A 23,606-nucleotide genomic window follows, 5' to 3' on the forward strand; every position below is an offset into this window, starting at 1 on the left:
TGAACTGCAGTGGTGTGACAGCTGTGCCTCTATGCTTGCAGATGCTGGAGAACCAGGTGGAGGTGCGACAGAGAGAGGTGGTGGAGCTCCAGAGCCAGGTGAAGGCTCTGGGGCAGGAGGTGAAGGACACGGACGAGGTGGACGGGCGAAGGCAGGTGGTGGAAAATAAGTTTCAGGAGCTGCTGGAGCCGCTGCGACGTCGCAGGAACTTCCTGGTTGAGTCCAGAGAGGTTCACCAGTTCAACCGGGATGTCGAGGACGAGATCGTACGTAAAGTTCACACGCCATATTTTCAGGGGCGCCATCGCTCACGCTCACTGTGCTCTCACTCCTTTACAGCTGTGGGTTCAGGAGAGGATCCCTGTGGCCATGTCCACCGACCACGGCCACAACCTGCAGACGGTCCAGCTGCTCATCAAGAAGAACCAGGTAGGACTATGTTTGCCTCGCTCACAGCATGCTCTGTTTGCTGATGACGGTCTGACCTCTGTGGGCGTGAACATCCCCAGACGCTGCAGAAGGAGATCCTGGGCCATCAGCCCCGCATCGATGACATCCTGGAGCGCAGCCAGAGCCTCCTGAAGGAGGAGTCCTCCAACGGGGATGCGATCCGCCTGGCCGACCTGCAGCAGCTGTGGAAGCGGCTGATGGAGGAGGTGGAGCGTCGGCACGGCCGGCTGGAGGAAGCGCACAAAGCCCAGCAGTACTACTTTGACGCCGCCGAGGCCGAGGCCTGGATGAGCGAGCAGGAGCTCTACATGATGTCAGAGGAGAAGGCCAAGGTGAGTGGGCGGGGCTTACATCATACACAGCTTCCTGTGAAAGTCAACTAAATTAAACACTCACATTAGAAGGGTGAGAGCAAAATCATTACCGTGACAACTGTTTGCTCCAATCAGGACGAGCAGAGCGCCGTCACCATGCTAAAGAAGCATCAGATCATGGAGCAGGCGGTGGAGGACTACGCCGAGGCCGTCCACCAGCTGTCCAAGACCAGCAGAGGGCTGGTGGCCAACGGACACCCGGAGAGGTGAGCCGCTTTTAGTGACATCACACCTGCGTCACATGACAGGAAGCAGTCAGACAACATCAGGAAGCCAGCTGCGACACTTCCTGTCTGTCGCTACATCAGTGTGAGTAGTTTAACTGTGTGTGTGTGTGTGTGTGTGTGTGTGTGTCAGCGAGCGGATCAGCATGCGTCAGTCTCAGGTGGATAAGCTCTATGCCGGCTTGAAGGACTTGTCGGAGGAGAGGCGGGGCAAACTAGATGAGAGGCTCCGCCTCTTCCAGCTGAATCGAGAGGTGGACGACCTCGAGCAGTGGATCGCCGAGCGCGAGGTGGTGGCCGGGTCACACGAGCTAGGACAGGACTACGAGCATGTCACCGTGCGTACCGATTGTACTTCCTCTGAGTGTACTCTGTCAAGTATTACATACTGACCTATGATCCCTGCCCGCTGCTCAGATGCTGCAGGAACGTTTCCGGGAGTTTGCCCGGGACACCGGGAACATTGGACAGGAGCGCGTGGACGCCGTGAACCGGCTGGCAGACGAGCTGATCAACGCCGGGCACAGCGATGCGGCCACGGTGGCGGAGTGGAAGGACGGGCTAAACGAGGCCTGGGCCGACCTGCTGGAGCTCATCGACACCAGGACGCAGATCCTCGCCGCCTCCTTCGAGCTCCACAAGTTCTACCACGACGCCAAGGAGATCCTGGCACGCATCCTGGACAAGCAGAAGAAGCTTCCAGAGGAAGTGGGCCGGGACCAGAACACGGTGGAGACGCTGCAGAGGATGCACACCACCTTTGAACATGACATCCAGGCCCTGGGAACACAGGTCAGTGTGGGGACACTGGTTTTATTGGGAGTCACTTGGGCACAGCTTTTTTTTTGGGGGGGGGGTTGTATCTGAGGTGTGCAGACAGAGCCCAGCGCTCTCAGAGAGCGCCGGGCTCTCTGAGCACGTTATTTCCAGCCAGAAACCAGCCACAGCTTCCTGTTCAGCTGATCAGCCGTTTAAAGGTCACGTGACTTAAGAATTACCAGACATGTAAACTCCCACGCAGGTCACCTTTCCTTATTAGGCGATTTAAAGTCAGAGCACCTGACTGAAACATGCAGGTGTACGTGTTATGACCTTTGACCCTGTGTTGCAGGTGAGGCAGCTGCAGGAGGATGCGGGGCGCCTGCAGTCGGCGTATGCCGGAGACAAAGCAGACGACATCCAGCGCAGGGAAAGCGAGGTGCTGGAGGTGTGGCGGAGTCTGCTGGAGGCGTGTGACGGACGCCGGCTCCGCCTCCTCGATACCGGGGACAAGTTTCGGTTCTTCAGCATGGTCCGAGACCTGATGCTGTGGATGGATGACGTGATCCGGCTCATCGAGGCCCAGGAAAACCCCAGGTAGGTCCGTGTGCTGCACAATGGTGGATCCTCGCCTCACGGCGGCCTCGCTAACAAAGACGTTTGTGTGTCCAGAGACGTTTCGTCGGTGGAGCTGTTGATGAACAACCACCAGGGTATCAAGGCGGAGATCGACGCCCGCAACGACAGCTTCACGGCCTGCATTGAGCTCGGGAAGGCTTTGCTGGCCAGGAAGCACTACGCTTCAGAGGAGGTGAGCTGAGACACTGATGGCCGCTCAGGTGATTGTCAGCTGACGAGCTGAAACACAGACTGAGAGAAGAGAAGGAAAAAGGTGCTGAATCAAGAAAAGAAAGTTTAATGACCAACAAAAGAATTGTTAAAGTTAAAGTAATGATGAAATTTGGAAAATGAGAAGAATCCAAAAATAATAAACCCTGGTCTGTGTACAGCCATGGGCAGAGGTTTCATCCACTGGTCACAGGGAGCAATGCCCGGTTGTTTTGGGTTTTAATGGTGCAGTGCTCTTATTTTGAAAGCCTCACCTTTACTAGGACAAACACACCTGGGTCACCAAAGTCAAACAGCCAAACAGGCACGACAGAGGCAAATAAAATCAGGGTTGAACTGCAGTCTGTAAAGTCTATAAATAAAGCTGAGACTGAAAGGAGCTGAAAATATTTTCCAGATTAAAGAGAGGCTGCTGCAGCTCACCGACAAGAGGAAGGAGATGATTGACAAGTGGGAGGACCGATGGGAGTGGCTGCGACTGAGTAAGGCTTACTTCCTGTTTACCGTCCACATGAAACATCCAATTAAAATGATGATCAAGAGGCTGAAAGGTCATAGGTCAGTGCTGACTCATCACTGCAGGGTACTACAGTGATGAGTCAGCACTGATGAAGACTCCCCAGGCTCTTGCCCTCCTTTAACGAACCCGACTGACCAATCAGGACACGCTTCAGTTACGCTCAGAGAACAGCTTAGAGTCTGCATCTGTGTGCACGATGTCTTCACCTGACAGCTGCAGGAACTGTTCTCACTGATCCTCAAAGAGCAAAACATCAACCAGCAGTTTGTGAGACAGACACAGCAGAACAAACAGCCACAAAGATACAAAAAGACCAGAAAGATACAAAAAGACCAGAAAGATACAAAAACAACCAGAAAGATACAAAAAGACCAGAAAGATACAAAAACAACCAGAAAGATACAAAAAGTCCTGGGGCCCGTTCTTCATACCGCGCTAAGTAAGTTAGCTGGATTTGATTGTTGACGATTTCGCGTGATCTTGGATCGTTCGGTTCCCCGAAGCTCATCCGGGACTTGCTGTCATAGCAACAGATCCGTAAGCGTAAACCTGCTCGGGAGCAGGTTTACTTTATGTAAACAGGATTAGATCGCGGCCACGCAGGTATGTCCGCGTCATTTATACGAAAGCAACAGCGATATTCCACCACTGTTTCACCATAAATAAATATTATCAATGTAACTGAAGATAATGCAGCACTTGATCCTTTTATTGATGTCACACAGATACATACAGGTCATTTCCTAAAAAAGGGAAATGTACTATTAACATTCTATTACATGTATGTGATTATTACAGATGTAATTCATATTTCAGAGTAGTAATTGTAAATTACTTCGTGTAATCAAGATGAGAGACCACGGCTATAAAAGCGAAGGTGGATTTGGGAAGCCTGTCACAGCCATGTCCTGTCCGTATACGCGAGCAACCCATTGCGGAAGGTGCAAGATTGATAAGGAGAGTTTACAGAATTCAGCGTATATTGCGGGAGAGACAGGATCCTTTAGCTCAGCGCGACAGTGTGCTCATAGAGAGATATCGATATTCCCGTGAGGGTATTATTCACTTAACCAACTTGTTGACGAGGGGGTGCAGGACCACCACCTGTCTTTTTTTGCTCTGCCCTTTTCTTGGTTGCTGTTATAAACAAACAGATTATTCCAGGGTCTCTTTCCAAGAGACTAAAAGCAATATAAGTGATAAATATTACCATTCTGTAGAATATTCTTATATTTCACTTTTACTTGTTCCCATGTTCTAGTGGGTCCTGTTGTGGCTCTAATGTGAAAGAGGATATAATATAACATATTATAATATAATATAATGTAATATAATATTGGATAATATGGTGTGATATGATAAATCTACCCTACCGCCTACTGGTGTTAGCCAGAGGGGCCGATGGCGCGATATGGCAGCCTGGCTTCTGTCAGTCTGCCCCAGGGCAGCTGTGGCTACACCTGTAGCTGCCTCCACCAGTGTGTGAATGTCAGAGTGAATGAATAGTGGCATTGTAAAGCGCTTTGGGTGCCTTGAAAAGCGCTATATAAATCCACTCCATTATTATTGTTATTATTGAATTACTTACGAGTTTAATTTGTCAGCAACTTTCTGCCAGCCCTCTCTCCTTGCTTTTGCAGCCTTTGCAGTGTTCCCTTGTGTTCTGATTAAACTCTGAAACTCCTGAAATCCCTCACTCAAGAGTTCTTGCTCTGCTGCCGGAAAATACCGAGCGCGCTCCTTCGACATTTTCGCCGACCAATCAGAGGGTTGCCGATCAATGTTTCTACTATCGATGCGTAGCCCCTTTTACGACACCCAGTGATCTCACATTACTTCATCCAGCTGTACTAATCGTCAACAACAGGTGTGTTCGGAGAACCGGATTAGCGAGCTCACGGTTAGCGCGATGATTTGGTCTTGGATGTAGTAAGCGACGTACGAAGAACGGGCCCCAGAAAGATACAAAAAGACCAGAAAGATACAAAAACGCCACAAAGACACAAAAACGCCACAAAGACACAAAAACGCCACAAAGACAGAAAACGACCACGCTTAAAGGCTTTGCTGTGGAGCCTCGTGATAGGTCACACTCCTGTAGAAACACCTGCACACCTCTCACCTTGCCATCCTCTGTATGACACGTTGAGCCTGCAGTCGCGTTGATAAGTTCAGTCATAAAATCTTCCTCTCTCTTCCTCAGTCCTGGAGGTCCACCAGTTCTCTCGGGACGCTGGCGTGGCCGAGGCCTGGCTGCTGGGTCAGGAGCCCTACCTGTCCAGCAGGGAGCTGGGCCAGAGCGTGGACGAGGTCGAGAAGCTCATCAAACGCCACGAAGCCTTCGAGAAGTCCGCCGCCACCTGGGAGGAGCGCTTCTCCGCCCTGGAGAGACTGACTACGGTGAGGGTGGGGTAGCCGGATAGGGTGATGAGGAGGAATGTGATGATGATGATGATGATGATGTTTACACGTGTCTTCCAGCTGGAACTGCTGGATGTGAGGAGGCAGCAGGAGGAGGAGGAGAGGAGGAGGAAGCCACCATCTCCAGAGCCTGTGGAAGTTCAGCAGGAGGAGGCGCAGCAGAGGTGAAAGCGCCGCAAATGTGTCATAACGCTCACCACGTAAGTAAAAGCGTGACAATAACGAGTGTGTGTGTGTTTCTGCAGCGCCGTCACTCAGAACGGACCGCCCTCGGACCAGGATTCTCCCAGGGTCAGTAAACTTTAACCTTTATGCCTCCGGCGGTGGCGCACGCCACACGCTTCACCTTTGTTTTCTTCTTAAAGTGTATTTACAGCTAATATTTCTTCTTCTGTGGTGTTAAACTGAATCTGCTGCTGCTTAACCCCACCTGTGCAGGACGGCGTGGAGGACGGAGGGCTGGTGAACGGTGTTGGTGAACGGAGCTCCAAAGAGCCGAGCCCCGCCCCCTCGCCCACCTCTGGCAGGAAGGTTAAAAGTCAGTCGACCACACTGCCCACCAAGAACCGGGACTCCAGCTCGCCCCAGGAGGGACTGCTGCACCGCAAACACGAGTGGGAGGGCCACAACAAGAAGGCTTCCAACAGGTGAGCTCCACGCCCCACAGGAAGTGCCTCGCATGCAGCTACGTCACCTGACCCGTCACCTGACCCCACTGCTGTGTGATTCGCAGGTCGTGGCACAACGTGTACTGCATCATCAACAACAAAGAAATGGGTTTCTACAAGGACGGCAAGGCGGCGAGCCAGGGCGTGCCGTACCACAACGAGCTCCCCATCAGCCTGAAGGACGCCACGTGTGACGTCGCCTCGGACTACAAGAAGAAGAAACACGTCTTCAAACTCAGGTACCGAGCGCAGCAGGAAGTCAGGTGTAGTCTGGACACAAGTTGAACACGTCTCACATTAAACGCCGCCGCTGGTCGCAGCGTCTCCGTGAAGCTGGAAAGTTCCAGTTTGTTTGAACAAATATTCTTAGAATATAATAAAGTAGTCAACATCACAGTGATGATGTCACAGAACCTCTGATGTGATGTGTCAGGTGTGCTGGGCGCACTTCCTGGTTCTGTTAAAGCTGCACGAGAAAAAACTACAGCTTTGATTTGAGGTCACCTGTCCACAAAGGCCTCACCTGTCGTGGCCGAGCCAATCAAACTCCAGATCTCATTTTTGATGTAACGATCAGCTGATTTTACTGTTTCACAGTGTTAGGTTTATATTGATGGATTGTCATTTATGCTTAGAAATATATAATCAATTGTATAATGATAGAGGTCTGATCCTCAGTAGTCTGCAAAGACTCTGTGAGCCTTCCAGAGTGTTCTGGCACACGCACATCCTAAGGTCATGAGCGAGGTCGTACCTTCTCTTTCTGATTGATGGTATAGGAGGACACCTACTCTGTATCTGTTTAAGTATAAGAGCCCTTTGTTTAGGGGACCGCTGGACTCCTGGCACCGGCTTTTTAAGGAGGCGTTCACAGGGCCACATCTTGACCCACACATACATACACACACCCACATTCACACACACTCATACCTACACGTATGCATAGACTCTTTGTTCACATGCATGCCTGTGTAAGATGTCATATGTTAATGGGCCTATGCATATTCATGTAACCACAATAAAGAGCAGTGCTACGGGGGAGCTGACTGAGAGCGACTGGGGGGTTCGAGCAGCAGGAACAGCGCTCGTCTCGTCCTCCCCCTCGTGCACGAGCTCACACAGAGCTCTGCCTGCTGTCCAACGCTGTTGCCATTGTAGCAGAATTGTCTCTGATTGTTCCAGCAATAGGTCTGTGCTAGACAAGCCTCTCACACAGCGTCAGAGCTAGACGCAGCGTACGCAACAAAAACACATGTAGACGTTGTCACACACACGCACGCACACGCACAGACGCACACACATGCACACACACGCACAGACGCACACACATGCACACACACACAGACACACGCACACAAATGCACACACACGCACAGACGCACACACACACAGACAGACACACGCACACAGACAGGCACAGACACAAATGCACACACACGCACAGACGCACACACATGCACACACACACAGACAGGCACAGACACACACGCACACACACGCACACAGACATTGTGAGTGTTACAACAACCACCTGACATGTTTTATTGTTTGACAGCATCCCGTTACCATGGTTACTCACCAACACATTTCTCAGCCGCAACATTAGGACGCAGCTCCGCCTCCTTTGCCTCATTTTTTTGTTAGCCCAATCACAGCTGCAGCCTGCAGGAACTGATGCTGTGATTGGTTGTCAGGGTGATGGTCGTTCAGACTTCGCCCGGTGACCGTCATTGGTCCAAAGAACGCTGATCACCTGAGCGCTTAAACACACCTGGATGTGTATCTCAGCACAGCCGGCACTTTAACCTTTGACCTTTGACCTGAGGCTTGGTTTGGTGCGTTTGTACGGTTCCTCCACTCACGCCTGTCTTCCTCTCGCTCTTTCAGAATCACCGATGGAAACGAATACCTGTTCCAAGCCAAAGACGAGGTGAGTTTGATTTTTGCTCAGATTTGTGGAAGCGCTCGCCTGTGTGGCGTTCCTGCTTAACTGCTTACGTGCCTCCGCAGGAGGAGATGAGTACCTGGATCCAGGCCATCCTGAACGCCGGCGCCGCAGACCGCTCTGACATCCAGGGCAGCAGCCCTGGCACGCCTGCCTCCGGGCGTGCTCACACGCTGCCGGCCACCGTCACGCTCACCACCGAGTCGAGCCCCGGAAAGCGCGAGAAGGACAAAGACAAAGACAAGGAGAAGCGCTTCAGCCTGTTCAGCAAGAAGAAGCAGTAGAGCACGGCAGCGAGACGCTTTGGCGAAACCGCCCAGGTGCTCTGACGCACCCATCGCCACATTTACAGGCGCCTCATTTCTCATGGGCCGCCATCAGCCGGGGAGAACTGGAGGCCGCCTCAGAGCGCCGCCAGCTTCCTGAAGATCGACTTGGAGCGGGTGAAACCGCCGCCTCTCTGAGGCTGGCGAGCCTCAGTCCTCCCCGCTGAATGGTTCACCTTTAAAATCGGCCAATCCCAGAGACTGAGGCGGTGGAGACGAGGAGCAAAGGAGCGTTTCGCCAAAGCCCGCCGTCGCCTCGTTTTTGTGCGTTCTGCATTTTTGTTCGCGTGTCGGTCATTTGGCGGCGAGTCGGAGTGCCTGATGTAACGCCGCGTCATCGTTGGCGAATGAGGCCGCTGTCGCCGTGTGCATTACCGGCCGTGACATCATCACTGCATCTCGCTCTTTCTTTGATGACATCATCAGGGACCACACGCTAATGTTCTGTTATTGTTTGTTTTTTATTCTCTGAAATTTGTTATTTTTCTATTTTTTGTCGTTTCCTCGTCACAGACGCCGTTTCCTGCCGCGGAGAAATTGGACCAACAGTGCATTTCATTCCAATAATTTCTGTTTTCGTTTCTCTGCAGCCATGTTGTTTTTGTCAGACAGCCCAATCGCCTTCAAGGAGGTGGTGATTTAGAAACGTCCACCTGCATGCTTCATCAGGCTCCGACCTGAGCGCGAAACTGCGACTTCCTCCTTTTGTATCTCTGGTCAGGTGGTGTCGGCGAGGGCGGAGGGAGCTCGCCGTCCCGCCGACGGGAGCGAGGTCTAGACTGGTGAAGGTTGCTTGCTCGTCATCGGCTCTTCGCACCACGCTGATTTCTGCTCTTTGATACCCGTGCTGCCCCGTCACTGTAGATCTATCGTAGCGAACATGTATGGAAGCCCCGCCGTCGTCCTGCACAATCAGAGCTGCACCAATAGGAATGAAGACGCTCGCCGATATTTAGCCGACCTTCGATCATTACAGCTTCTCATGTATGAACCTGCACCTGTAGACTTACAGCTCTCTGTCACATATGTGTGATGTCATTAAAGCTTTTAACCTTTACTCAGTAGCTTCCTGTTGTCTTTGCACGTGCTCAGTTAGAAACCCGCACAAACCCGAGGCCCCCCCTTCCCCATCTGTGTCTGCATGTGTCTGCCTCTGTGGTGTGTGTGTGTGTGTGTGTGGGGGGGGGGGGGGGGGGGGGGAGGCTGGTCCCTGGTTTAATGCTGGGGGCGGTCCCTTTTTAAATCTCCAGGTCCACTGAAGTTTTCATTGGTTGTGGCCTGCAGGTGTTAGAGCAAACAGGTGAGTTACAGATATAGTTCCTGCCCAGTGATGACGCTCATTGGAGGGTTCAGGTAAATCTCGCCTAACGTGGCATGGATGCAGTGAGCTGCTCGTTAAAAACACTACAACCCCCAGCATGCACTGCGGCTGTACGCTGAATCAGACCGTACCTGCTCAGAGGCGGGAAGCTCGCGGAGGTGTCCGCGAGGGAAACCGGAAGCTGTGACCTTCAAAAGAAAACGGAGGATTGTGGAAAAAAAAATCGGATTAAGCGTGCAGAGAGCTCAGAGGTGTTTGTTCATCACGGAGAAAAACGGGGAAGAGCAGGTCACTACTCACTGCGCCTGCGTGCAGAAAACTGCGGACCTTAATCCTCAGCACACCTGTGAGTGCTGGTTCACACTGACTTTAGAGTACAGCTGTGTTTTCCTACAAACATTTAGATGTCTGTGCAGGTAAAGGTTTTTTCAGAAATAAAAGACTAAAAAATAAAAGTCTTTATGTTGTGAATAAACATGTCAAATTCATAACTGGATGAAACTGAGATTTTTTTTAAAAGGTGCTGATGTGTGCACGCCTCCCTGTCGAGGGCTGCAGAACTGCTGCAGAATCTGAACCAGACTCCTGCATGAGCTGCAGTCACGTGATTGGACTCGCACCTGCAGATGCACATCGGCTGCATGCGCACGCTGCTGACCAAGTTTCAGGTGGTGACCTCCAGGTGACCTCAGACCAGACAAGGTTGTCCATAGTCTGGGAGCTGCTGGTTGGAGGACTGGTTGCTGTTGGGTCATTGCGTGTATTGAACCACATGAAGGCCGTCAGGAGAAACTAGCTTCCTTTTATTTTTGCTGAGCTGGAAAAACGCTTTCAGATTAGTCTGACTTCCTCTCAGCATCTGATGACGTCTGACTGTAAACGTCACAAAGACACATTACATATTTAAGCTATACTAAAGGTGAAGTGAATGAGGGCGTAAATAAATGAAAGGCTTTTAAAAGAGATGTAAGCCTCATCGTGAGATAAGAAGCTGAAGCATATGTGTGACGTCATGACCTCTCAGACGTTATTTTTGTGTCTCTTAGTCACAAACGGAGAGAAGAGCTCGTGTTTGCGCCAATCCTGCGATGAATGAACGATAAATGCGATGCTATGTATCTGGTGCTTTTATTTTGAAGGTGACCGCGGGAAGCACGGGGTTTCACGGTTTCCGGCTTGATGCTTTCGGCGGTCCCGTTAGCGCTCCGTTCTCGGGTCGCGGTTTTTCACGGTTTTAGGGCTGCTGGTGACCGGTGCCCGAGCAGGAGCGCCGGTGCGGGCGGGTGTGGACGGTCGCGGGTAGATGTGCGCAGTAATCTGCGGATCGGCGCAGACGGCGGAGGATTTTCTGTGATTTAAATCTGCGCCTGACGGACGGAGGCCGGGAGGAGCCGCTAACGGTGACCCGGTCCGGTCTGTCTGCTGCGGGTCGGAATTAAAACGCCCACAAACAGCTCGAAGTTACATTTCCGGGAGTGTCTCTGAGGTCGGACATGGAAGCTGGAAACGTCAGGGTTTAGACCGCCGCCTTTTATTTAGTTAAAACACATAAACTCACTGTTAAATTTTCATCAGCTGAATTTGGTCTTTATGATTTTGAAATTCTGTGATTTTGTCTCAGGTCGTCTGAATTTAGCAAACATTGATTTTATCTCAGCAGCACTCAGTTTATTCACAGTCGTTCCGGTTTCCATCATCATAAAATCCACCTGAGCAAGTCTTCAGGTGAGCAGGTGTGTTCAGGTGTCGGTCAGAGGTTTCTGGCCCCGGCGCTGACTCCACTCGGGATTTTTACTGTGAAAAGCGCAGAAGAAGACCCTTACAACCTTCCTGCTGACACATTAGTGAGCGGTGCCAAAGCTGCCTCTGGAATCATGGGAAGTGTAGGCAAAGAGACTACAGGGATGGACGGCAGTTCCTGGCAACATTAGCGGCTCCAGCAGATACATTTCTCTGAGACGGTTTTTCTGTGGATGTTTGAGTTTGTGGGTTTGAGCAGACATGTCAGATAAAACAGCGCCGCGCTGCCAGCTGAGGCTGGAGTGGATCCACGGGTACCGGGGCCACCAGTGCCGAAACAACCTGTACTACACAGCTGGGAAAGATGTGGTGTATTTCGTGGCCGGGGTGGGCGTGGTCTTCAACACCAGAGAGCACACACAGAAGTTCTACCTGGGACACAACGATGACATTATCAGGTGAGGAGGAACCCTGTGACGGTGCTGGTGAACTCTGACGCCATGCAGGCGGGTTTTAGGATTTAAAGGTCGGTCCATCAGCCGCTGGATTCAACGTCCAGAGAATGTTCAGTTAGAACCTCGGATTCAGAAGACCGGTGTGGTTCTCACTCAGGTTGCAGAACAGCTCTTTACTTCTTGAGCAGTTTGTCCAGCTGATTTGACCGCATTCTGCAGGGTGTCCTATAAGGGGCGCTTCAGGAGTGCGGGGTATCGGGCCTGTTGGGTTCACCTCACGATTCTGGTCTCATTTCTGTCAGAGATGACAGAATTTGTAAGCGGATACAGATGATGAAGGACTTTGGCTTCGATGGTTTCTGGACCTCGTTTCGGTTCTCCCTCACTTGACCTCCTGCTCACAGAGGTCCTGGTCATCGGCTGGAGGAGGAGTTTAGGTTTCCCAGAGTATGTTAACAGTGAGGGCAGGGTGGAGCAGGAGGTCGACAGATGAATTGAAAGTGAAGCGATCTGTTTACTGCTAGATCTACGTACTTCTGCTCACCTGTGACCACAAGCTCCCTCTGAAGGTGTCTAGGCGCAGGCTCAGAGATGCTGTGAGGGTTCGGTGTTTCAGGTAGAGCTCAGAGTAGAGAGGAGTCTGACCTGGACCCTCCTGGGGAGGTGTGTCACCTGGAGGCCCCGTGGCAGATCCCCGGCATCTCGGCTGGTTTGGGAACATCTTGGTGTACCTCTGGAGGAGCTGGAAAGGGTTTCTGAAGCTAGTCTGAGGATGGAAATTGGACGTAAATACTTAGAATGGCATTCTCTCGAACATCCAGCAGGGGGCGACTCCTCTGGCCCAATTTATATATAGAAAAGGAGCTGATATGTGAGCTCCGTGAACACCTGAGAGACGGTTTCTGGTCTCAGGTTTTAGGCGTGACTGACGCAAACTGAAACTTGTTTTGTGAATTTTGCTCATTCTTGGTGATATAACGGAGGATTATGTGGGTCTGCTCGTGGGCTGACAGATGTTTGATGGTCTGTGCAGTTAATTTACAAAAGAGAATCTGCCACAGTCCACGGCAAAGCTGCAGGTAGTGCCATCGTGTGAGTGTGGAAACTTTAATATCTCCAGAGTCCAGGAGAAAACTGTTGTGTCAGCTGTTGTGTTTACGTGCCCTGCAGCACTTTGTCAGTGTTCACTGGATCTGGAGCGACACGTCAAACCCGTGTGCTTAAATTCGTCCTGACTTCCTCCTGCTCAGCATTTTGTTTCAGCTTTAACACAGTTCAGAACTTCCTTTGGAATCTGTCTGTTTTTAGGTTTCCTTCAGTGTTTGTGATGCTCTGCAGACAGGGGGCGCTCACGCCCAGTTCAGCTGTTTTAATGGGACTCTCTGATTGGAGGACCTTTAAAAACAGAAAGCCACTGCATGTCTGTAACCATCACAAAAACCAGCATTAAGTGCTTACTTCCACCAGCCCTGAGGCGTGTTGGTGAACACACGTGTGTGCTGCTGCGTGTCCGCCCCCCTTCACAGATGGCCGGGTGGCCGCTGAACGATTAAAAGCTTCATCAGCAGCTGCCAGGTCAGCCCTAGTGATGAGGTCACAGTGTGGAGACAGGAAGTCGAGCTCAGCCGTCGGTCGCTGTGATCGGTGTCAGAACTGCTGACTTCTTCTTCTTCCTTTCTCAGTCTGGCCATGCATCCTGATAAGATCCAGGTGGCGACAGGTCAGGTGGGGAAGGACCCGTACATCTGTATCTGGGACACGTACGCCATGCAGACGGTGTCCATCCTGCGGGACGTGCACACCCACGGAGTGGCCTGTCTCGCCTTCGATGCTGATGGACAGGTAACGATGTTACCGACACTCTAACCACCCGTCTCAGATTAAAGTTTTAACAATTTAAAAAATAAAATCTTTGATTTTGAATTGAAACTTTATCAGCAGCAGCAGTTTTACAGCAGCTTTGTATGAGTCGCGCTTCAGAATAATCCTCCTGTGTCTGACACCCGCTGCTTTAGCTCCTCCTGCTGTAAGATAACTTTCCTGTCATTGGCTGCACCTCATCAACAGACACAAGCAAGTGGGCGGGGCTTTTGGCGCCTCTCTGTGACATCACACTGACCCAGTGTTGAGAGATTACTGCGAACACTGAGCTCGTCAGTAGGAGCTCTACGTTTAGTGTGAATGCGCGCGGCCAGAGCAGGAGATGTGACAGGAAGTGAGGCGAAGGCGAGTGGGTCATCTTTACGTTTCATCGTAAAGGTATCGTCCAATCACGTTCCCTCTTTGTTTCTGTTGCCATAGCGACTGGCCTCAGTTGGCCTGGATGCCAAGAACACGGTGTGCGTCTGGGACTGGAGAAGAGGACGTGTCCTCGCCACGGCCACCGGACACTCGGACAGAGTACGTGCCGGCGCACACGCGTTTACCTGCAGGCATACCTGAGGAGTAACGCCGCTCTCGCTTTTCCCACAGATCTTCGACGTGTGCTGGGATCCGTTCCAGGCCGGCCGGCTGGTCAGCTGCGGAGTCAAGCACATCAAGGTGGGGCAGCACCTGGGTGGTCACATGACGGAGGGGTTCACAGGCAGCTGTGGGTGCTGGGATCAGCCGCACATCATCCCGCCTGCAGCGGACGATGTGCGGCTGAAAAGTACAGGAGACGTTTAAACCCGGTGATGATTTCGACCTCACACCTCTGTCACGTACAGAGCTGTGCAAAACTCTTGAGCTGCTCCTCACTCTGTGCAGCATCAGGTAATGTTCAGATGTTGACTCACAGGTGGGTGAGAGAAGGAAGACAGGACAAAGACATGCTGTGGAAGAGAGACAGATTAATAACAGGTATGATTCAGTGCAGAGAGGTCTGTAACACATAGTGAGTGAAGACGAAACACCCAGTGCATCATGGGAATAACAGCAGCCTGCACCTGTTGCAGCGTCACTAAGGGAGGATTCAGGGTCACAGCTTGTTTGAGTTGTAAAAACTGATTCTTATTTTCCTGCGACAGATAAAGAAGTGTGGGGGCTCAAGACTTTTGCACGGTCCTGTATGGGGTTGAAATGGTCCTTCTACTGCTCGCCGTCGATAACCTACTCAGCACGCCAGCATGGCTGGCACCACTTCCTGTGCTAATCTGCGCCCTCTCTGTTTCCTGTGTGCGTAGTTTTGGACTCTGTGTGGCAACGCTCTGACTCCGAAGCGAGGGATTTTTGGGAAAACGGGCGACCTGCAGACCATCCTGTGCGTCTCTGCGGCCAAAGACGAGCTCACGTACTCCGGCGCTCTGAACGGGGACGTTTACGTGTGGCGAGGACTCACGCTGATGAGGACCGTACAGGCTGCACACGGGGTACACACACACACACACACAGCTTTACCTGTAAAACAGGTGGAGCTCGAGAGCAGCATCCACCCTGATGGAAACGCTTTCTCCTCCAGGTAACGCGAGGATCAAACATGGCCGACCTAACCCGAGCAGGTGATTAACCCACAGCTGCACCTGTGCTGGGAAGGGGCTGATGGGAAATGTGTTGTTCTTCTGCAGGCGGGGATCTTCAGCATGCACGCCTGTGAGGAAGGATTCGCCACCGGAGGGCGAGACGGCTGCATCAGACTGTGGGATGTGGACTTCAAACCCATCACAAAGATCGACCTGAGGGAGGCGGAGCAGGGCTACAAAGGTCTGATCTGGTCCCCTCTGTCACACCGGGGTCACTCAGGGGTCACACCGGGGTCCACCTGCTCAGGGTCGCCTCTGCTTTGGTTTTGTATTTGATCAACCACAGCGGCAAAAAAGTCGTCAGTGCTTCACAGAAAGTGAATCTACAGCAGGCTGAGTCTTACCTGCTGCTCACCTGGCTCTGGCAGAGACGCCGGATTCCCAAATCACATGTGATCACATTTATTATTAATAATAATAATAATAGTACATGTTATTTAAAAGCGCCTTTAAAACACCCAAGCACACAGGTACAGCAAATAAAACAGGCATAAAAACGTGAACTGTACACAATAATAAGCGTAGCAGATAAAAAGATCATGGATGATTTATATGGAGTAGGCGGTCTTAAATAGGTGGGGTGATGTCGAGGGGGAATTCCAGGGTCGAGACGAGAGGAAGGAACAGAAAGAGATGTATGCCTTACATGTATGGAGGAGTATTTAAAATGAATGGCAGATTTGACCGGGAGCAGTGAAGCTGCTTCAGGACAGGCGTGCTGTGATGTCCTCGTGACAACACGGGCAGCAGAGCTCTCGACACGTTGAAGCGTACTGATGGATTTTTGTGTTACAGTAGTCGATCTGAGACGCAGCAATGTGTTTGTTAAATGTGAGTTCTGTGATTGGTGGCCCCCGTCCCAGAGTTTCCTGTTTCCTGTCTCAGGTCTGTCGATCCGTAGCGTGTGCTGGAAGGCCGACCGCATCCTGGCCGGGACTCAGGACAGTGAAATCTTCGAGGTGATGGTCCGAGACCGGGACAAACCAGTTCTACTGATGCAGGGTCACAGCGAGGGCGAGCTGTGGGCGCTGGACGTGCACCCCAAACAGCCCGTCGCCGTCACCGGGAGTGACGACCGCTCCGTGAGGTCGGTCCAACTGCACCGCAGACCGCTCACGCCCTCCCGCTCACCTGGTGTCCTCCTAACCTGTTGCTCACCTGTGTCTCAGGCTCTGGAGCCTTCCTGACCACACTCTGCTGGCTCGCTGCAACATGGAGGAGTCCGTTCGAGGCGTTTCTTTCAACAATGACGGTTCTCAGCTCGCTCTGGGCATGAAGGATGGCTCGTTTACGGTGCTGCGTGTCAGGTGACCCTCTTACCTGTCGATAAGATTATGTACAGGTGTGTTATCGCCTCAAATTAAACAGGAGCTTAAAGCCGATCTGTGACCAGCGAGCTCAGGGAAGCTGACGTCTGCGTTAACAAATGCTGACGTGGAAAACTGTTGGCGGCCTCGCGCTTCCTAAATCTCTGCGGTAACGGTCACAGGTAATGGACCCCACTGATCACGATCGGGTGCTCTTTGTGATAAAGACCACTTCCTGCTATGTGACAGCGGTCTTTAAGCAGGTTAAACATAATTGGCGTGTGTTGCTGTGGTTCTTAGAAATGGGCGGGGTTAAAAGGCTAAGATGGTGGTTTACCATCCGTGCTCCGGTTAGTGAGGCCTGCTAATGCGTGTGTTTGTGCAGGGACATGACAGAGGTTGTGCACATCAAGGACAGGAAGGAAGTGATCCACGAGCTGAAGTTTTCTCCGGATGGTTCTTTCCTGGCGGTCGGGTCCAATGACGGGATGGTGGACGTGTATGCCGTCGCACAGCGCTACAAGAAGGTAGGCGAGTGCAGCCGCTCCGCCTCCTTCATCACCCACCTGGACTGGTCGGTCGACAGCCGCTTCCTGCAGACCAATGACGGTGCCGGGGAGCGGCTCTTCTACAGGATGCCAGGTACACAGGAACACCTGAGACTTGGTTTTGTCCTCCCGGTTTCCACACAGCTGTGGTCTTCAGGGGACAAAAATGTCCCCACTTCATTTTAGCGTGTTTTAAATTAGTATAAATTGTCAATCAGTTCAGCGTTACAGTTTGACTGAAGACATTAACACAAAATTTACCCAACATTTGACATTTTAGGGCCACCAGACCTTGTTTACATAAAGTACACTTTGTTTTTGAGCGAAAATAAAACGAGACAATAAAATATTCCATCCATCCATTCGCTTCCGCTTATCCTTTTTCAGGGTCGCGGGGGGCGCTGGAGCCTATCCCAGCTGTCATAGGGCGAGAGGCAGGGTACACCCTGGACAGGTCGCCAGTCTGTCGCAGGGCCAACACACAGGGACAAACAACCATTCACACTCACATTCACTCCTAGTGGCAATTTGGATTATCCAATTAACCTATCCCCACAAGCTGCATGTCTTTGGACGGTGGGAGGAAGCCGGAGTACCCGGAGGGAACCCACGCAAACACGGGGAGAACATGCAAACTCCACACAGAAAGACCCCGGCCTGATGTTGGAATTGAACTCAGGACCTTCTTGCTGTGCGGCAACAGTGCTAACCACCGTGCCTAAAATATTTAAGGGTTTAGATAATCTGAACTATTTCAGTGGTTCCCAAACTTTTTTTGCTGGCCCCCCTTTGTTTTACAAGAAAAATCCATCAAACATTTAGTGAACAATTAAGCAAATACAAGTAACCTGCAATAAATCACAGGTAGTAAGAAAATAAACGACTAACTCTTTTATGCTGCGTCCGCACCTACACGGGTACTTTTGAACACGCAGCTGTTTCGTCCACGTAAACGGCGTTTCGAATCACCGAAAACTGAGATTTTTTAAAACTTCTTTTTTGTGTTTCCGTGTGGACGAGGAATACAGAGTTGGTCACACAACATCAAAGGTATGTGCCTTTATTCACGTCACGCTGTGGCCACGTTATTGTTTACATGAGATGAACTGCAGAATGATAGAGACAAAATACTGTTAATCTGACTGTCTGCAGGTTTTACACGCAGTTACTGTCCCTCCATTAGAAAGGCAGAGGCGTCACGGTGTGATTATTTTACTGTAGTTGTTTTTCTTCCTGTGTAATAATGTTCAACATTGCATCAATACATGTTTCAAAAAATGCCTCTCTGTGCAAAATGTGTTCAAAAACATAAACAGCTGTGGGATCCTGTTAGTCTGTGATTTGAACCGGGGAACAAATCGTGGCAGGATCAGCCTGATGTTATTTGTATCCTGCTGTAACTTTACTGTATAAAGAGCAAACATCTCCAACATGTCAGGAGCAGTTAGTCATCATACGAAGTGTTTAAAAAATCAAGTGTTTATTAAAATCAAGAATGTGGATTCTCACTGAACCTGAAAAGAGAGTATTAGCCAAAGGACTCAATCTTGCCATTTCTCCACAACAGTTGCCCATAGTGGACCTCATCACAGCCACAGAATCTGCCATACGGACTAATAAATGATCACAGACAGAAGCAGAGCAAATCAGGATGAAAGTCTCAGCCACCCTCTCCAGTGCCAAAGTCCCTCCATCCAACCTCACAATACAGGAAAAGAAGGCCGTCGCTTCCCTGAGCAAAGACCACAACATCACTGTTTTACCAGCTGATAAGGGAAGATGCACCGTGGTCCTAAACACTACAGATTACCATACAAAGATCCCTACTCTCCTCGGGGACAACAATACCTACGAAGCCCTAAAGCGAGACCCCACAAGCAGCTACAAAAAGAAAGTTATAGCTTGCCTTCAAGACTTTGAAAAGGACAAAATTATTGACCGCCTCCTGTATCACCGCCTTTACCCAGGGGATGCCATACCCTGCATTTACGGACTTCCTAAGCTCCACAAGGAAGCTGTCCCACTCAGACCCATAGTCAGGAGCATAAACTCAGCTACTTATAACATCTCGAAACACCTTGCTACCATCCTAGCACCTCTCGTGGGGAACACCCCACACCACATCAAGAACTCCACCGACTTCACCGACAAGGTCCAGAAACTTACCCTGGATCCAGATGAAACCATGGTGTCCTTTGATGTAGTAATAATAATAATAATGGATTGGATTTATATAGCGCTTTTCAAGGCACCCAAAGCGCCTGGTTTTATGGGTTGTCGTTAGCAACAACGACGGTAAAACCATTGCATGTCCGCTTGTTTATTTTCCACATAAACCTTTCACAATAAAGCTCAAGATCCTGTTGAGACTTTTTTAAAATAAACAGAATCACGTGAAAAAGTATTATTGACGGATGAGAAGCAAAAAAAGAGCCGTTAGGTGCTAAAAAATAAAGCTTAGACTCAAACGTTAGAACAGGCTTTTCCCCGCAGCACGCCGTGTAATAAATACTCACAAAGAAAACGGCGCCGTTACAACTTATGTCTAAAAATGTATAGTTTCATGCATCGGTTAAAACACTCGACTCCAGCTACACGACGCCCAGCTGGAAACACTTCACCTACCCGAGATTCACAGAATTTACAGAAAATATAAATTTTTTTGTGATTTATATCGTTATAGGACGATAGATGTTTTTTATCGGGATATGAGATTTTGGTCATATCGCACAGCCCTACAAGAAGTGGAATCCTTCACTGCGCACATTAACGCTGTGGATAAAAAAGTTCACCAGGAAGACACAAAGGACGACTGTTTGCCTTTCCTGGACTGCGCTGTGCACATTGAAGAGAACGGCAAGTTTACCGGAAGCCCACACACACGGACCAGTACCTCCTCTTTGACTCCCATCACCCTCTGAAACACAAACTTGGAGTAATTAGGACCCTACACCACCGGGCAGAACATGTTCCCTCTAAGCCTGAAGGAAAAAAGAAGGAACACACACATGTAAAGGAAGCACTCAAAACCTGCGGCTATCCTAAATTCAAGGTTCAAGGTTCTTTATTTGTCACATGCATAGTTATACAAGTATAACACACAGTGAAATGTAGCCTGACACGCTCCTCGACATGTGCAAAAAAATTGGGGGGGATATATATAGTATATACACTGGGTGAATGTGCAGTAGTAGCAGCAAGCAGGTGAATTCTGTACATTAATATGAATAGACATCTGACTATTTTACAGGATAGACAATATAAACATATTTAAAATTAAAGGAATTGAAATGTACATTGTGCCTTGGTTTGGTGTCTGGAAGAGTCCTGTCTCAGTCAATTATAGATGATGTGAGAGGGCGGGTGTGTGTGTTTAGGGCACGGATGGCTTGGGGATAGAAGCTCCTCTTGAGTCTCTCTGTCCTTGCCCGGAAGATGCGGAACCTTCTACCAGATTGCAGAAGTTGGAACAGTTTGTTGCCAGGATGGGACGGGTCCTTCAGTATCTGCTCTAGTCCGGCATCTCCTGGTGTAGGTGTCCTGAAGCGGGGGGAGAGCAATCCTGCAGCAGCGTTCTGCTGTACGGATCACTCTCTGGAGAGCTTTTTGGTCCTTCACACAGCTGTTCCCAAACCACGATGTCATGTTCTGTGTGAGGATGCTCTCCACAGCGCCTGTATAGAAAATCCTGAGGATCTTTGGAGAGACCCTGAACTTCCTCAGTTGTCGTAGGTGATACAGGCGCTGCCTAGCCTTTTTGGTCTGGACCTGAATGTGGGCAGCCCATGTCAGGTCTGAGGAGATGTGGACACCAAGATACTTGAAGGACTGCACCCTCTCCACTGGAGCTCCATTGATGATAATGGGCTTGTAGTCTCTGTGCTGACCCCTTCTGAAGTCCACCACCAGCTCCTTGGTCTTGCTGACGTTCAGCTGGAGGTGGTTGTCCTGGCACCACGATGCCAGATTCTTCACTTCATCCATGTAGGCCGTCTCATCGTTGTTGGAGATGGCACCCAACACCACTGTGTCGTCAGCAAACTTCACAATGGTGTTGGAGCCATGGGTGGCCACACAGTCTGAAGTGTAGAGGGAGTAGAGCAGTGGCGAGAGGACACATCCCTGAGGTGCTCCTGTGTTGATGGTGATGCTGTTGGAGAAGCACCTGCCCACCCTCACCACCTGAGTTCTGCCAGTGAGGAAGTCCAACACCCATGCACACAGACGGCTGTTAAGTCCCAGATCCCTCAGCTTTGTGAACAGTCTGCAGGGCACTATTGTGTTAAACGCTGAACTGTAATCAACAAACAGCATTCGCACATAGTTACCCTGTTTCTTGTCCACGTGGCTGAGAGTGGTGTGTAGGACGTGGGCGATGGCATCCTCTGTGGATCTGTTGGATCTGTAGGCGAACTGCAGCGGATCTGTGGTGTCTGGGATGGAGGAGGAGATGATGTTCTTCAGCAGCCTCTCAAACACCTTCATTACTACCGAGGTCAGTGCAACTGGCCGGTAATCGTTCAGGGATGAGGGTTTGCTGTTCTTGGGCACAGGGATGATGGTGGATCTTTTGAAGCATGTGGGGACCACAGACTTCGCCAGGGACTCGTTGAAGATGTAAGTGAACACACCTGCTAGCTGGTCAGCACAGCAGCGCAGCAGACGGCCGGTGATGCCGTCTGGCCCCGCCGCTTTCCTTGTGTTCACTCTCCTCAGTGCTGCTTGGACGTCATGCTCCGCGATGCTGGTCACCGGTCTCTCGAGTGGGCGTTCTTAAAGTCAGCAAAGAGGCACAGAAAAGAAGCTCAGACACCAGCGAGGGAGGATAAGAAGGACAGACGCAACAACATTGTCATCCCCTATGTAGCCGGTGTATCAGAGAAACTCAGGAGAGTTTTCTCCAAGCATGACATCCCGGTGTATTTCAGACCCAGCAACACGCTCAGACAGAAACTGGTTCACCCGAAAGACAAAACGCCAAAACACAAACTTAACAATGTGGTGTATGCTGTACAGTGCAGCGAGGAATGCCCAGACCTCTACATCGGAGAGACCAAACAGCCACTTCACAAGCGCATGGTACAACATAGAAGAGCCACCTCCACAGGACAAGACTCAGCAGTCCATCTGCATCTAAAGGTCAAAGGTCACTCTTTGAGGATGCCAATGTTCACATTTTGGACAGAGAGGACAGATGGTTTGAAAGAGGAGTGAAAGAAGCTTCTATGTCCACTGTGAGCGACCATCTTTGAACAGAGGCGGGGTTTACGACACCAACTCTCTGCCATCTATAATCCAGTTTTGAGTTCCCTTCCCAGACGCCTTAACGCCCACTCACATCCTGGGCCATCTGACCTCAGGAAATCACATGATAGGGTGGGGCCAGGTTTCACAATGAACACACCTGAAACCCTGGCTGATTGGGACCCACACCCAGTTTCACACCTTGGCTCAGGCGATTAGAGGATCATCAGGGGTCCTTTTGTCCCTCTGTGGGGGGAAACTCCCACTAGGTTTATATCTGGGACTCCCCACCATTTGACCTTAGAACTGAAGAAGCTTCTCGGATGAGAGGTGAAACGTCTTCAAGTAACTTAAAGAAGTCCAGACGCTTTTCTTTGTAAGCTCCTTTGACTACGATGACCTGGATGACTGAGAACCTCACAGACAATGTGGGATACTGTTTGTCCGTGATTTGAAGAGCCCAGCGCTGCTGGGCCCTCGGGACGCAGGGAAACTAACTCTGCAGGGGAGACCTACCTCTGCACTTGTGCAGGTGAAGCCAAAGGGAAGATTTGCTTCACCATATTTTCTAGTCTTTGGCTTGGAAGGAAGTTGGTTTGGAAACATATTTGGCGATGCTTCATCTCCTGCTTTGCGTTTGTGTGGGAACCCCGTTGAAACACCTGTCCATGATGCTAGCAGTGTCCAAGGGTTATTTTTTTGGGGGGGGGGTTTCTTACCGCGCCCCCCTGCAATGGCTCTGCGGGGGGGCAGGCCCCACACTTTGGGAAGATCTGGACTATTTGGGCGACCGTGGCTCAGGGGGTTGGGAATCGCATCTCTAACCGGAAGGTCGCCGGTTCGATCCCCGGGCTCTCTGTCCTGGTCGTTGTGTCCTTGGGCAAGACACTTTACCCTACCACCTACTGGTGTTGGCCAGAGGGGCCGATGGCGCGATATGGCAGCCTCGCTTCTG

At 50.7% G+C, this 23,606-nt stretch overlaps 2 protein-coding genes across 8 annotated transcripts in view; both read left to right on the plus strand.

The window, feature by feature from the left end:
• Positions 1-9,533, plus strand: part of sptbn1 (spectrin, beta, non-erythrocytic 1) — a 35,363-nt gene extending 25,830 nt beyond the window's left edge. For both annotated transcript variants that reach the window (XM_085355334.1, XM_085355335.1), the window contains 16 exons: positions 42-266; positions 340-429; positions 510-782; positions 900-1,030; positions 1,182-1,386; positions 1,466-1,840; positions 2,160-2,404; positions 2,480-2,618; positions 3,054-3,138; positions 5,380-5,576; positions 5,658-5,761; positions 5,843-5,888; positions 6,036-6,244; positions 6,331-6,504; positions 8,153-8,195; positions 8,276-9,533. In XM_085355334.1, coding sequence (XP_085211460.1) covers positions 42-266; positions 340-429; positions 510-782; positions 900-1,030; positions 1,182-1,386; positions 1,466-1,840; positions 2,160-2,404; positions 2,480-2,618; positions 3,054-3,138; positions 5,380-5,576; positions 5,658-5,761; positions 5,843-5,888; positions 6,036-6,244; positions 6,331-6,504; positions 8,153-8,195; positions 8,276-8,494 — 2,760 coding nt within the window. In that variant the 3' untranslated portion in view covers positions 8,495-9,533. The remainder of the gene's footprint in view (positions 1-41; positions 267-339; positions 430-509; positions 783-899; positions 1,031-1,181; positions 1,387-1,465; positions 1,841-2,159; positions 2,405-2,479; positions 2,619-3,053; positions 3,139-5,379; positions 5,577-5,657; positions 5,762-5,842; positions 5,889-6,035; positions 6,245-6,330; positions 6,505-8,152; positions 8,196-8,275) is intronic.
• A 2,325-nt stretch (positions 9,534-11,858) lies between these two features.
• Positions 11,859-23,606, plus strand: part of eml6 (EMAP like 6) — a 39,806-nt gene continuing 28,058 nt past the window's right edge. For 4 of the 6 annotated variants that reach the window (XM_085356507.1, XM_085356510.1, XM_085356508.1 and 1 more), the window contains exons 1-9: positions 11,859-12,055; positions 13,735-13,894; positions 14,354-14,452; positions 14,525-14,593; positions 15,217-15,402; positions 15,598-15,733; positions 16,438-16,639; positions 16,722-16,859; positions 17,245-17,501. In XM_085356507.1, the coding sequence (XP_085212633.1) occupies positions 11,859-12,055; positions 13,735-13,894; positions 14,354-14,452; positions 14,525-14,593; positions 15,217-15,402; positions 15,598-15,733; positions 16,438-16,639; positions 16,722-16,859; positions 17,245-17,501 (1,444 nt within the window). Of the gene's footprint in view, positions 12,056-13,734; positions 13,895-14,353; positions 14,453-14,524; positions 14,594-15,216; positions 15,403-15,597; positions 15,764-16,437; positions 16,640-16,721; positions 16,860-17,244; positions 17,526-23,606 lie in introns of all 6 variants that reach the window. The other 2 variants (XM_085356504.1, XM_085356506.1) reach the window with 2 other exon arrangements.

Source organism: Diplotaxodon limnothrissa, linkage group LG6 (assembly GCF_057381915.1).
Source record: "Diplotaxodon limnothrissa isolate DT_005_m linkage group LG6, D_limnothrissa_male_GT1.1, whole genome shotgun sequence".
Taxonomy (NCBI): domain Eukaryota; kingdom Metazoa; phylum Chordata; class Actinopteri; order Cichliformes; family Cichlidae; genus Diplotaxodon; species Diplotaxodon limnothrissa.